Raw genomic sequence first — 14,760 nt, forward strand, 5'->3', positions numbered from 1 at the left:
CAGTCTACCACAACTCTCCACAGATTTAGCACAGCTGCAAAAGCTGTTCTTACTGCAATGCCTTTTGTACCATGAGCGGAGTGCACGGAACATACAGTACCGCCAACACTGCACGGTTACAACTCACACCGCACACCTGCAGCAGCTAATCCTGGGAGGCAGTACCTTCCCTTAGCTGGGAAGGCTAATCTCCTGCTTGGTGACGGGAGAAACAATGCTCTGTACAGAAAATAGCTCCTCGCAGAGCCCAGCTGCCCGCCTGCCACACTGACCTAGCAGTCAGAGCGTTCCTCATCCTTCACAGAGCACTCTGTAACTCACTCCTTACACCCGGTATTGTCCCCTGCGATTTCCTTGTGAATGCAAGACCAGTAGCATTCTCACTTCAGTTCTCAGGATAACTTTCTCTTAAATTTCCCTAAAAACACTCTTCATTTCTCTAAGGCTTTTAGAGTAAGGTAACAACCCTCTGGCTTAAAAGAAACATGGACCATAGCTTAGATCAGGACATCCTATTCACAATTATCACATAGGATGCACCTGTAAACACCTCCACAATGCCAAACCTTCTGCTGTACACTTCCAGCAGGAGTTTATATAAAGAGGATGCAATCCTCACATAATTTACATGCTCATTTAATTTTATATACAGATTTCAGCTGGTAAAAATCTGGCCTTTAAAACTGAGAGCACGTCAGAAAGTGTTCCAATTATTATGGGGGCAGAGGCTGTGAAGGAATGAGTGGCAACACTTCTGTTTCTAAGCCAAAGACATCAAAATTGGATATCAGGGTTTCAAACCCCCCTGACTAGATTTTACCTTTCACATACTCAGTTTTAATTAACACTACTTTCAGAAACCACCTTCTCAGTACAGAATAACTCAGAAGCGCTAGTTGAGAGAATCATCTATTTTCCATTTGTTGGGAAATTTATCGCATGCCATACATGTATAAAATTCCTTGAGGGAAAAGATTTTTCACGCACCAACATAAGACAGCTGTAAATTTTGAAATCCTGGCATAAGTGAGCTGTTGATTTCAGCTTTACAGAGCCATCTCCAGACTCGACAACCACTCTGCTTACGCAGAAGCCTTCTTTCTTAGATGAACTCTGGCCAAAAATTGACCCAAAATGTAGAATTGGAACCAAGAATCTCCCAGAATTTTGGGGTATACACAAGCTCATTTTAGGACTTATCACCAGCTCGGTTTGCTGAGGAACCAGGGCTTATGTAACTGCAGTTTGCAGCTGGTCTGCATCAGCAACTTATGCATCACTTTGCCAACTCCAACACAATTTGAAAGGGAAGTCATGAAGCTAATGCAGTTCGGCTAACTTAAATGTAGGGCTGATCAGACCAAGCTATCTACTTGCAGGGGAACGCAAAAGAGAACTCCCTCACCCTTTTTGTACTCAGAGAACAGCGCACCAGCCAGCTGGCCCATGTGCTTGCTCACCCGTCAACTTGCCAGCGCCCCGATGGCCAGCCACTGCCTGGCTGTCTCCCACCCATCGGCAGCGCGGTTAAAAGAGGGGCAGCTGCGGTTAACAAGTGAAACAACAGGAAGGGCAAGGGAAAGATCACAAACTCAAAGGAAATCAGAGTGTCGGGACATCACCAATGGAACAACTTGCTTCATGGTGACAGACGAAGTCCCTTCCCATGAGATTTTACCATGCAAGCATTTCTGCAACTTTGGTGTATGAAAACAGTACAAGCAAAACGGAATATATTAGCATTATTAAAACCAAGATAAAAACAAGTGTACTATACACTACCTCTTCATCCAAACATTGGAGCAAAATAAAAGCATACTGACGATGCTAACGATAAGCTTCTGTACCATTTAAATGTACGGTTACAAGCGATCAGGTTGGAGCCGTTTAAGAAGTTTCTGCCTTTCAGATCAGAAACAAAACCTGACTCTAAATAGGCCCAGTCCAACCCAAAGGAAAATGAGCTTGTGGAAACAGTCTTTCAGCGGCCCCGGCAAGTCAGAAATACTTTCTGACACAGGTAACAATATTTTAATCTTCAAAGGAGGGAGCTGAAGTGACAATTCTCCACAAGAAAGCTTTGAATAAAAAGAAAAGATGGTGTACAGGTAGGAGGAGAGCTTGAAACCCTAGATTAACAGTTTAATAAAAAGCAATTAAAGTTCCACTTTTCTTTGGAGGGCAGGAGTTTCCAGGGGTCCAGGCTTCCAAACGCCACCTACCCACAGGACAAACGCTTGCTGCCAAGTAAAGGCCCCACACTTGATTCCTTCTTGTAGCCTGACCACTGCAAAAGGAACACTACTAGCTGCGTTTTCCCTGCCCCTTGCTATAATGAAGTTGTGACCACAAAATCCCCCAGTGCTCCTTGGGAGGCTGGCAGTCAGCTCCCCACAACAGAAAAGAAACTGGAGCGCATCAGTATTGATCCTCCACTCCACTCTACTCTTACACCATCTCCACGCAGAACGTCAAATCAAGCATCATACAAAAATGGCATACGCAGAAGAAATTACACTTAGAAGCATCCTCAACAATACCTGCACTTCCCCCGTCCTTTCTAATTTTTAACTGGAAACTGCTACTTTATAAAATTCTCACTGGCATCTGAGAACAGTTATATCCTAAGGAAGACAGGGAAAAAAGATGCGTTACAAGTAAAAATCATGTTAATCCATGTTAACCAATGATATTTAAAGTTACAGCTGGTGATGGTGTTTCCGATAAGCCAAGGCAAAGCTGTGTTAGTAACAGGCACATTTGTTTTGTTTAAAGGACTTATTTCATACAAAGACCATGATTCAGAAAAATGCAGGGTGAATGCACGCAACCACAAGAAGCCATTCACCATTCTGCCTACGTTTTTTTATTAATACATCCAGAGAACTGCAACTGTGCTCATTCCACGAGAGAAGTTCAGGGCAGAGGGATTAAAACTGACAACCTTTATCATTGTTCTCCAGCTGTCAGTCAGCCCTTTTTATATTCCAGCATGTACAGACAACATCAGCTCCCTTAACAGTACCACTCCTTTAGTGGCACTGGATTGAAATAATGACAACATTAAGTGGCTACTGCAAAAAGACACAAGATTACACAAATCCAGAAAGCTGCAGTACTTAATCGGTTGTTTCTCAAACACCAGCAACAATCCACTTTGGTTCCATTGGTATATCAGTAATTAAAAAGCTAATTGCTATTTTATTTTGGAAGGCAAGAAACTCTAGGAGTAATGTAATGAGAATTGCAGCTTGCTGAAGTGAGAACGGTGACACTGCCTGTTGTCATCGATAGAGCCCTGTGGTAGGAGAGAGCTATCACCTGGTGAAGGTTTATGCAAGGACTTGTCACAAAATTAGCTAATCAGACATCAAGGCAACACCTCCTTTCCCTTTCTTTATCTGAGATCCCAGACAGGATTTGAGGTTTAAATGGAAAATTAACTGTCCTGGTTTGAGTTAGAACAGAACCAATTCTCTCTTCAGTGATTTTACTTTCCAGCTCCGTCTCTTCTAAGTAACGGCACTGTCTGAAGTTAACGGTGTGTTTTTGCAGACAGTGTCTGCTTCTAGAAGTGGCAGCGCTCGACGTTCACAGGTACTACCAGGGACTGCTGTGCAGAAAGGCTCTTGCTGATACTCGCTCCTATGGAGACCAAGGCCACTGCTCAATCCTGTGTGCTATGTTGGAGTGCCCTAAGCGGTAGGGTCATAAGTAAAAGAAGTCACACTTGTGGTGAGAAGCAGACAGGAGACCTCAATCTGACCAGCAAGGTATTCCATTCTGTGTATGTCATGCCCAGTATAAAGCCGAGAGATCACAATGTTTAAGGCCTCTTCATCAGTGGCTGGCATCCAAGGAGAACTCTGTCCATGCTTCTTCCTTCAATCCAAATCTGCGCATTCCTAAACCCAACTCCCATCTGCTGCTGAGCCCAGTCTGGGACTTGCCCAATGTCTGCCCCACAGCATCAGCAATGATGTGTTTGCCACCAGGGGGTTGGTTGGGTTCAATACTGGTTTTGTAGATATTTAATCATTTTCTTATTAGTGTTATCTTTTGTTGTTATTGTTTCATTAAAGCTGGTTTAGTTTTCTTTTCCAATCTGCAAGTCTCTCCCTTATTCCCTTTGGGAAGGGAGAGGGGTTAATAGAAAGCATCTGTCATGCATCTAGAGGCCGGCCCTGCCCCTAGCCCTTGATACTACTAACTCTGTTATTCTGTTTACTTTGATGAAACCTCTTCTGGCTGATGTTCATGAGATAAAGACCCCTGGGCCAAAATTTTCTCTCACAGATAAATTCTGTCCTAGCTCCACAGAGTGCTTCAGTTACATAAACCCAAGATGAACTTTTTTTTTTTTTGACAACACCGTCACTGGTGAAATTGCTGGGCAACCTGGAATTTTGCAGAATTACAAATAAGTAAATACCAGTGTTTCAAGTGAAAGAAGACTTACAACTTTGTGAGTAACAGAACTCTTTCAACACATGCTCAAAATCCACAATTGGGCAACGCTGTCCTTGCTGTTTGCTGCCACTGTCTGCTGACAGCGCTGCCTTCTTCCTGATCCTACAACTAAACAGAAGATCGCTTAAACAGGCTACAAACTGCTCTGGGGCGAGCGGGTATCAGCACTGCTGCCACTAGGTTGAGAAACGAGAAGTGGCTCCTGAGGTACAAATGGGGATGATATTATGAGGAGCGTGTAATGCAGAAGGGGTATTACACTGATAGTTACCGAGAGCTTAAAATGCAGAAGGGGTGTTCAGTGCGAGCTGGTGGGTGTGGCAGAGCAGAGAGAAACAGCAGAATAACTCATGTTTTTATGTAGTCCTCTGGAAAAGGAACTCTTGATGGCTTTTGAAAGTAGCTGCCAGGCCACTTGGGGAAGAAAGGAGATTCACAGAAGACCCTTTTTCTGTAGGGGAAGTGGAATGCATACCGAAAAGTAGATTTCAAAGGGGAGAGGAAAGAAAAAGCCCAGAAATGCAAAACAGAAAACACTGACCTAGCAACACGGCAGGATCCATGTTCAATAGGGAGCATGAAAGAATTGTTCTTACATCAGCAGGCATCCGGAGCATGCCACATAAGGAGATGAAGCTGGAGGACACTGCTGGTACGCTCTACCACAGGAATATGCAGTATTGCTCTCACCAGCACCGCATAACTTGATAAAAAAAAATGTATTTTGAAAGTTGCCATGAGAAACAAGCTATGGAAAAAGTCACCTTTCATAGCAAACTATTTCTGTTCACACTGAACACCCTGTCTCATGAAAACACACATTTTATAATCCGCTTGTAGTCTTTCACTCACAGATTTATTTCATCATCATCATCACACTTACCAGTTGCAGCATAGTTCAGAATATCACGACTAACCTCCCCAACCCAGAGGGATCATACACAAGAATCGCTTGCAGCAGCAGTTAGTTAGTGTTAGCAGCATCGATTAAGCCAGTTGTGAGTTACAGGCAGACACACAAAAAAGCAGGGCTAATCTTGCACTAGTTACAGAAGCAAAACTTCCACCTCCCAAGTGCTTTTTATGAAGGAAAAAAAAGAAATTGAAAGTCAGTTGCTTAGGTTTTTTTAAAATAATTTTAATGACGCGTTGTTGAAAATCGTTGGCTAAACAATGACAGCATTTTCTAGTTATGATTTAAAATAAGATAAAGAAAATACAAATAATGGCGTAAATAATAACAGGCAACAGCCTTTGCAGAAATTGCTTAAGGCGACAGCTGTAAGTGACACCACAAATCCTCTATCTGCTATAAATCTATAAATATAATATCCATGGAATTTTAGTGCACTGATGCACTATCCCGTACGGGATACCTCAGTTTTCAGTGTGGATTAGAGGCTCCTGTTTCCTCACACAAATGCACAGTCATATCAGAAATTCAGTTACTGACATAGCTTACAAAGAAATCAGTGCTCAGTGGCATTAAAAGCTGGACAATCACAAGCTGCTGTTTTTCCTTGCTTACCTACAACAAGTATTTCTACATCAGCCGGATCCTCTTTCACTCATGCTGTAACTCTTAAGCGTAAGGAGAAGTACTAAGGTTCTTATTTCAACTTCTCCTCTGATTTCTCTGCAATGTCAAACGTTTGGTCCTTATATTAATAGTAGTTTTAGAGCTAATTGTAGACACTATAATTTCTTGGAAAGTAGTGAATGGAACTATGATACCAAATCTTCCCCACCTCTTCATGGGATGACAGGAAGAGCTAGATTCATTATTGATGTAGATTACTCTTCACCCTAAAATGTAAAAGGGAAAAAAAGGAAAAACAAGTCAGTCACAGGCACTAGCATTAACACACAAAGCTAAGCAGGTTTCAACTGTCAGGAAAAGAAGAAAGCTTTTTGAAATCTATCCAATACATTAAAAAAACCCCAAAACACCTCTAAGTTACAATAGTCTTTTGAAAAGCACTTAACAGAATATTCTTTGACAAACACTTTTTATTATGAGATTATGAAAGCAAACTGGTTTGGTTTTTTTTTTTTTTACATATAATTACCAAATGTTCTTAGCAAAGTGACAAGTCGATTAAGCGTATCCATTTTTCAGGGTTCCATACACAAAGCATATATACAGCATATAAAGAGACGAGGCTTACTGTACATTTTTCTTATCAAGTTTCCGCTACCTGGTAAATCCTTGAGTTACACTGTCAAAAAGTATTAGTGTAACAGTGCTTACTCCATCAGCATCGACTGAGTTCAGCCTTGTGACACCTTACTGTTATAGACTTCTAATGTCGTTGCAAACACCAAATACTACAGACAGCATGTTTTGAAGACTGTGGATAGTTTCCAAGAGATACCCACCTTTAGCTGGGCAAATGGTTCTAGTTGACCATTAGATTTCCATGGCAAGTGGGAAAATGAAGCACTTCCAGGTTTATTTTCTTTCTTCAGTGTTTGAGAGAGAGAACCAGCTGCACACACTCACTGCAGGAGAAATGGGTGGAAGGCTGTACCCATCTTACACACAGGTAAGACTAAACTATCCTCCATTATTTAGGCTGCTATAATCCTGTCAGAGGACCTGGTGGTATCACTTCTGGGAGCCACCTCAACACGGATGAAGACTGTAAGCATTAGAGTTCATCAGCATGAACCATAGACATTTCTGTTAGTTTTCAAGGGGAAATGCTAAATTTCGAACTCCAAAATAAAGGACTCCTGGAGATCCACCTAAGCTAGAACATTTAAAACAACCTTCCATGTGATGACCTGTACCTAATCAGTGATCGTTGCTGGGAATCCTACATTTCATAATGAACTACAGCATCCCCAGCAGACTGGAAAATTGCAGTTAGAGCCTCTGCGTGTCACATGTATTTTGGCTTACAGGACAAACAAGGGAACCATTTAAAATGACATAGGCTGTAACATGCCTCCTGTCCCACCCGCATGAAGCACAAAAAACCTGTTCGAACATGGATGCCACTATTTGCACCAGGGAGCTGGGCCCAGGCTTGTCAAAGACAATCCTGTAATGACAACTGCAGCCTAAGCTGAGAAGCAGGAGCCACCTGGGGTACAGATGGGGAAGAGGTGAAAACTTGCCCATCACAATGAGAAATTCCAACTCCCCATTTCCTCCATAAAAGACGACTTAACTCCTGAGAATTTTCTTGTTTGGTATCACAGAAAGTAAAACAAACCGTCAAGGGAAGAGAGCAAGTGGGGTATTTCTGGTTAGATCAGAGCTGCGTTTGTCACATTACCTAGCACTGCGTGGAGCTGTTCCTTTCACACATACCGTACCTTCTCCGTATGTTTTCTGCATCCCTGATTGAGAAATACACATATTAAGTATACACATAACATATTTCAAATGTTATGTGTATACTTAATTATACAGTTGCCATTTGAAACTATGATTTGTAGGTCTAATTCTAACTAAAAGCAACACTTCTGGTATGACCCTGAATCAAAATCCAACTGCAAGGTTCACAGAGTGTAGTTCTGGACATCTCTGGAAGACAAAAAAATGTACCTAGGCCAGAATCCAGAAGAAGGACAGGCAAACATTCAACATAGACAAAAAAAAAAAACTCACAAAATTTATGGGATGGCTTTGTTGCTATCTGTCAGGAAAAACTGCAGTCCAGAACTCAAAATAGGGGGGCGGTGGGGGGGAGATCCCTCATATCCTCCCCATCTCTGCTTCCTTAACCTTTCATAATACTTTTCCATGTCCATGCAACATTTCTAGCAATTGCTAAGTACACGTGTGGAAGGACTAGAGAATAAAATTAAAACCATGACTTAAGGATTAATGGAATTCTGAAAATAACTGTGCTGTACGTTGCAATATGGCACTTTATTATTTTCAGTGCTGATCCTGAACCGAGAATGCTAAACAGCCAATTAGCTCAAAAAAGGCAACATTCAGTCTAGCCAAGTCATTAATTAAAATATTTATTCCATGAAACAAAGAATAAAATGTGAGGTTGAAAAGTGTTCCACGCATTTCATAAAATACAGGGAAAGTCTTTTTAACAAACAAAACGGAGAATAAGCAAGCAAAATCCTCACTGAAAATCCTGAGAGTTCCACTTTCCACACTGCATCATATAAATGCAAAAAGCACATACAGCAGAAAAAGCAGTCTAAGGAAAGTGGTGGGTTATCTGTCAATATCTGGGATGAGTACATCAGCCCACAAGGCTTTTGCCATCACCTCTCTTACCACAAGGCCAAACTGATGCACCTTGTTTTCCTTGCTACCCATTCTTGGCATTTTCTTTGGCTGGGAAACCAGGATAGCATAGCAGAATTCATATTAAGTTGCAGTCTAGAGAGATACTGGGGGCTAAAGCACAGGTAGATACAGAAAAACAGCAGGGCATGGTGGGTGGGAGGAGATGGCAGTTGTTCCACTACTGGAAGCAAGGTGAAGGGACATGCTTTGACTATCTTATCGGGAGCACGAGGGGTAGGAAATGCATCCTGCAAAAGAAGTATGGGCAGAAGTAGGGAATATATCTAGTACCTCTCTTTAAGGGTCGCAAAAACATAAAAGACATGCTGCACTACAAAAGGATGCTGAGAGCAACTTCTTTATTCAGGTTACAAATGACATCACATTATTATTACATTATTACTGAAAGCTTTTGATCCAGTTCCTCCTTCTTGACCTACAGTACTCCATTTGGCTTTAGCAAAGTTGTTGCAAGATACTCCTCTTGCTTTTCTTTTACAGAACCTCTCACACTCCCACAGTTACCAACCACATAACTACTGACCACAATGCCAGTCTCATTCTGAGCTCTGACACAAAAGTGGCCCCCATTCCTTGTTGGGAATGTCCCAAAGCTGCCATATTTGGGGAGGGTGGTATAGAGAAAGCAAGAATAAGGCTCTGCTTACACAAACACCTATTACCCCAAAAAGCCCCACTCCATGCAGGCTTAGGAACACCACGATCAAAGAGTTTCATGTGGGGAGGAGCAAAGAGAAGACAGCAGAATGGGATCACTTCCCTCTGCATCTGGGGATGCATCCACTCCTCACAACAGCATTCTTCTGCTAGCTACCAGTCTACCTCTGCTGCAGTGCGGAAGGTCCTGCACAGTCCTCCTGTGAATGATGCACCATGGCGGAAGATGGTTACAGTTGCAAATGTGGTGTTCATGTTGTTTCTTAACACAGCTAGGAACGCCTAAATTTTAAAAGCTTACAGTAAAGCATAATCTAACCCGTAGCATGAAATGTTACAAAAATTAGGAGATGTGAGATATAGAATTGCCCATGCTACACCGTAACTCTGTTCCTTTGCATGTACATATCATGGATATGACTTTATACCACATGATCTCTTCACCTTTCAATATCCAGAAGAACCTTATTTCATTCCCTAGACAAGCACAGATGAGGCAGAAAGTCAACTCCATAGGAAATCAAGCCCAGCACTTCTCACTTTTGAGTGCTTGCAGCTAGAATGTTTTCTTGACAGAGTTTTTAAAATTCAGTTATGTTTTATGTGCTCCATTTACCTTGCATTAGGAAAACAAAAAATGTTGTAAAAGATTAAGGTCTCAGGTCTCCACAGGCCTTGGCGAAACACAAAGACTGATTGAATCTTCTTTTAAAATAACTGGCCAGCTTCCTAGCTAGTGTAATTTCTGCATTGTCCATGTAAACATTACACGGAGTCCTGTACCGCCCACTATGCTCTTTGCTTCAATCAACTATTTGTGCCCAAAAGCACATCCTCATGTTTCTTCCTACACCACAGCCATCCTCCCACACCACAAAAGATGTGACAAAATAGGAATTAATCGCGGGCTGGATACTTACAGGGATTGCTGCTGTTTGCTTCCGTCTTCCCAGCCTTGGCAAGTTTGGTTGAGTTCTGCTGTGCTTTGCCTTGCTCCTCTCCAGTTAGCAGGGCTTTTATTTCAGAGGGGATTTTCCCTTGGTCCATCGCCATGCACCACTGCTTGTACTGAAATATGCAAACACATTAGGCACTAGCAAACTGCCAGGATCACATTAGCAGACAAAACAGAGCTGTAATCTTTACCTTCTGGTATACTCATTTAAGGTTTGAATTTACTGGGCTGAAGGCTCTTACAGGACTGCAGAGCACTAATGAGCTAAGCACGTGTCCATGTTGCATACCTGGCCTCCGTAAAGCCCGCTTCAGTCAATAAACCACTACTCAGTGGCAGTACGAGACACAATACTGTAATTATTAAACATGGAACACTTTGTGCATTTTCTTGCTGCTGGCATGCCAGAATACCGTTCCAGTTCATGGCCTATTAAAAACAGATATTTCACATGACTCTGGAGCTGACTGACTATTCAGAGGTCCTTTCTGATTGTGCAAAGCACAGTTACAGCACATGTGCCTTATTCCTAGCTCCCTCACCTTAAATTCTTCATTGGCAAACCCAGAAGCACACCGAAAAACCTGTGGTTGGCTGACTTCCTGCCCAGTTCTAGCCCTATTCACTCGTGGTGATTAGCCCTGCCTATTCAAACAAACCTAATGCAAGGTCGAGGCAATATCCTCAGCTCCGGTGAAATGGCATCTCCATACACTGGGGCACGAAGTTGGTGTTTCCAGATGAAACATCCTCTTCTGTTAGTGCAACTTATTTGGCCAAGACACCCATCTTACGGGTGCTGGAACACAGGACAGCTGTGCAACTATCTACTTAGAGTATGCTGCAAGAATCAACCTCCCCGACAAAGACAAAGAGAAGCAATGACACACTGTGGATATACGTTCCCCCTTGATATTTTAATGCATCTCTTTCTGCATGCTAACTCTTTCTACCTCTGTTTTTCAAAATAAACATTTCAAAGACAACAGTCCCATATGCAACAGTACTTTCTTTGCTTGCTTCCAGTTCAAAAGCAGCAGATAACTTGTGACACAAGGTTCACGCATTCAACAAGCCAAGCAGGCAAACAGCTGAACGCATCTGTTACTGATGTTTTGATACCTTAAGCTAGCCAAATCCCACTCTCAGTCACAGTGGTTTCAAGAACAAATGTCCACAAGGATAGGTCCCAAATAATATTGAGGGCTAGGTTAAACAATAGTTTCTTACCATTTCAAGCTCTTCTCTGAGAGCACAGATGGCTCGCTCTCTGCTTGAAACCAGCTCTTCCAGGTACTGGTACCTCAGCTTCTTCCTGGCTCTGCACTCTCTTGCACTCTGACGACTTCTTTCAAGTTTTGCCTTCAAGTCTATTTTGGCTGGTTTACGACCTCGCTTGCCTGGTTTCTTTACCTTGCCTCCAACCACCTGGAAAGGGAAGGGTACAGTAAAGATTCTGTTCTGCAAAGGTAATGCTATAACCATGTCATTGTGCCTACTAGGTGTCTCAAGTAGAAAATCTTGCATATAATTTCACTGACTCTGGAGCAACAGAGGAAATAAGGGGGCTGATGTATGAAGTTTTCAGTGACGGCATCAAAATCAAAAGGGAGGGATATGACTTCATAGTGAAGTCAGTGCTTAAGCAGTCCTATTTTAAGTGCTACTAATCTGGTTTGGAGGAGCTCCACAGAATGGTTGAGGTTGGCAGGGACCTCCAGAGGTCATTTGGTCCAACCTTCCTGCTCTAGCAGGGCCACCTAGAGCTGGCTGCCCAGGACCATGTCCACATAGCTACTGAGTATCTTGAAGGAGGGACTCCAAAGCCACTCTGGGCAACCTTTGTCAGTGCTCGGTCACTCTCACAGTAAAAAAAAAAAACAAAACATTTCTTGGTGTTCAGACAGACAGTCCAGTGTACCTGCTACCTTTGTTCCTGGCACTGGGTACCACTGTCTCAGTCTTCTTTATATCTGCCCCTTCAGGTATTTGTACACACTGATGAGACCCCCTGAGCCTTCTCTTCCCCAGGTTAGAAACTCACAGCTTTCCCAGCCTTTCTTCAGAGAAGAAATGCTCCAGTCCCTTCATCATCTTAGTGGCCTTTTGCTGGACACTCTCCAGTGGCTCTATTTCTCCCTTGTACTGGGGAGCCCAGAAACAGACACACTGCTTCAGATACCTAGAAGCATATCTGGGACATTGAGGAGACAGAGATGATAGTCAACTTGCAGTGAAACTGTTTTAATATTACCAACAATCCCTGCCCTAATACTTGCTAGCTCTGGAAACATTATATTAAGGAGTTTATCACTTTAATTTGGAAGAAAAAAAATTATTTCTACCAATATAACCCAAAACTTAGTTTTGCTGCAATGAAATGACCACAGTCTGGTCCTACTCTAAAAATGAAACTTGCTATAATTATTCACTAGCCATCTGAGCTTCCTTAATCCCAATTTCTTTCAAATAAGTGATCTGAGGATTTTTACTAAACAGGGAATTCAGTTACATTGAGTCTTGCCTCTGCTGCCTCTGTTCCAGTTGTACCTGATCCCTGTGGCCATGACTACCTTCAAAACATTAGCCCAGCATGAAAAATTGTCTCCTTGCATCTCCTTATGCAACTTGTCCCAGTGTTCAACTCTCCCAGTGGCTAACTGAGATCTCCCTTGCAGAAACATAACCCCCTAGTTTCCTGTCCTATGGAGTGCGGATTTTGCAACCATTTTACCTTCTTGGTGGCTCCTTTTTTACAGGTCAGAAAGCTTCTTTTGCTACCCATTAAAAAAAGGAATAATTCCCTCAATGTTTACTCTATGCTTACCCACCCAAATATTTTACTCTTAACGTGAGAACAGGGAACAAGAAAATCTTAAACATGATTGGAAACTCAGCACACAGGCCATCAGGTAGTACCGCCCTGTAAGCATTACATCAGCCACACACCCCATCTCCCCTCTGAAGTGAGGATTTCTCTTTATTTGCATTCTGACCATACTGTTTGAAAGGAGGGGGTGTGGAGAAACACACCTAGCACACACACCTATATGAAAGAACTTCACTGCTGGCTTAGTGCTTCACCATACTGTATACGGAAATTACTTTTTCTAATAGGCAGTGTTTAAAATATCAGAGTTCATAATTAAAAGAGACACTTTTTACTGCGTAATTTTACAAAGTAAGTCAGCTTTGACATTCAGAGAAGTCACTTGTTCCACAAACTTAGCAGGCTGCAACAAAAACAGTAACATAGTGAACTGATGTGCTAAAATGAAGAAAAAAAAAGGTTTATACAATTGAGCCTATTCTTTCTTTGGAAAGTAAGTCAACAATCACATGCCAGCATAATCTTACGCTCTCTATATTGCCTCTCCTAATTTTTTCAGGAGAGCTACCTACCATAAGCAAATGAAGGAACAGAAAGTACCTAATGGACATCTAGTGAAAACGAAACAAACATAAAACATTCAGAAAAGCAAAGAAAAAAAATCAAGCTCTTTTACATTTAAACTGCTGAATACAGTTTGAATAATTCACCAAGGTGCTCTCCTTAAGATCTTTTAGATCAAGTACAGGCTCTACAGAAGTATCCGGACAGGCTGGACCGATGAGCTGAGGCCAATGGTATGATGTTCAACCAGGTCCTGCCCTTGGGCCACAGCAACCCCCTGCAATGCTGCAGGCTTGGGGAGGAGGGGCTGGAAAGCTGCCCAGCGGAAAAGGACCTGGGGGTGCTGGTTGACAGCCGATTGAATGTGAGCCAGCAGTGTGCCCAGGTGGCCAAGAAGGCCAATGGCATCCTAGCTTGTGTCATAAATAGTGTGGCCAGCAGGAGGAGGGAAGGGATTGGCCCCCTGTACTCAGCACTGGTGAGGCTGCACCTTGAATAGTGTCCGGTTTTGGGCCCCTCACTACAAGAAGGACACCAAGGTGCTGGAGAGTGTTCAGAGAAGGGCAACAAAGCTGGTGAAGGGTCTAGAGAACAAGACTTACAAGGAGTGGCTGAGGGAACTGGGGCTGTTTAGGCTGGAGAGAGGAAGCTGAAAGGAGATCTTATTAACAGTACAACTACGTGAAAGGAGGTTTTAGCGAGGTGGAAGTCAGTGTCTCCTCCCAAGTAACAAGAGATAGGACAAGAGAAAATGGCCTAAAGTTGTGCCAAGGGAGATACAGGTTGGATATCAGAAAAAATTCTTTACAGAAAGGGTTGTAAAGCAATGGTAGAGGCTGCTTAGGGACATGGTTTAGTGGAGACCTAGCAGTGCTGGATTAACAGTTGGATTTGAAGATCTTAAGGGTTTCTTCCAAACAAAATGATTCTGTGAAATACTATATTCACCAAAGTCATCATCATCATCATGGCTTGGCGGACAAAGATTTGGGAAGGGCT

At 42.6% G+C, this 14,760-nt stretch overlaps 1 protein-coding gene across 1 annotated transcript; it reads right to left on the reverse strand.

The window, feature by feature from the left end:
* Positions 1-9,179: 9,179 nt before the first annotated feature.
* On the reverse strand, positions 9,180-11,795 carry CREBL2 (cAMP responsive element binding protein-like 2; the record flags this gene model as incomplete). The annotated part of the gene is made up of 3 exons (XM_010140083.1): positions 9,180-9,612; positions 10,333-10,480; positions 11,598-11,795. Coding segments are annotated over 3 exons (348 nt in total), but the record flags the coding sequence as incomplete, so codon positions are not given.
* Between the last annotated feature and the right edge of the window lie 2,965 nt (positions 11,796-14,760).

The sequence above is a fragment of the Buceros rhinoceros genome, unplaced genomic scaffold (genome assembly GCF_000710305.1).
Source record: "Buceros rhinoceros silvestris isolate BGI_N320 unplaced genomic scaffold, ASM71030v1 scaffold4137, whole genome shotgun sequence".
Taxonomy (NCBI): domain Eukaryota; kingdom Metazoa; phylum Chordata; class Aves; order Bucerotiformes; family Bucerotidae; genus Buceros; species Buceros rhinoceros.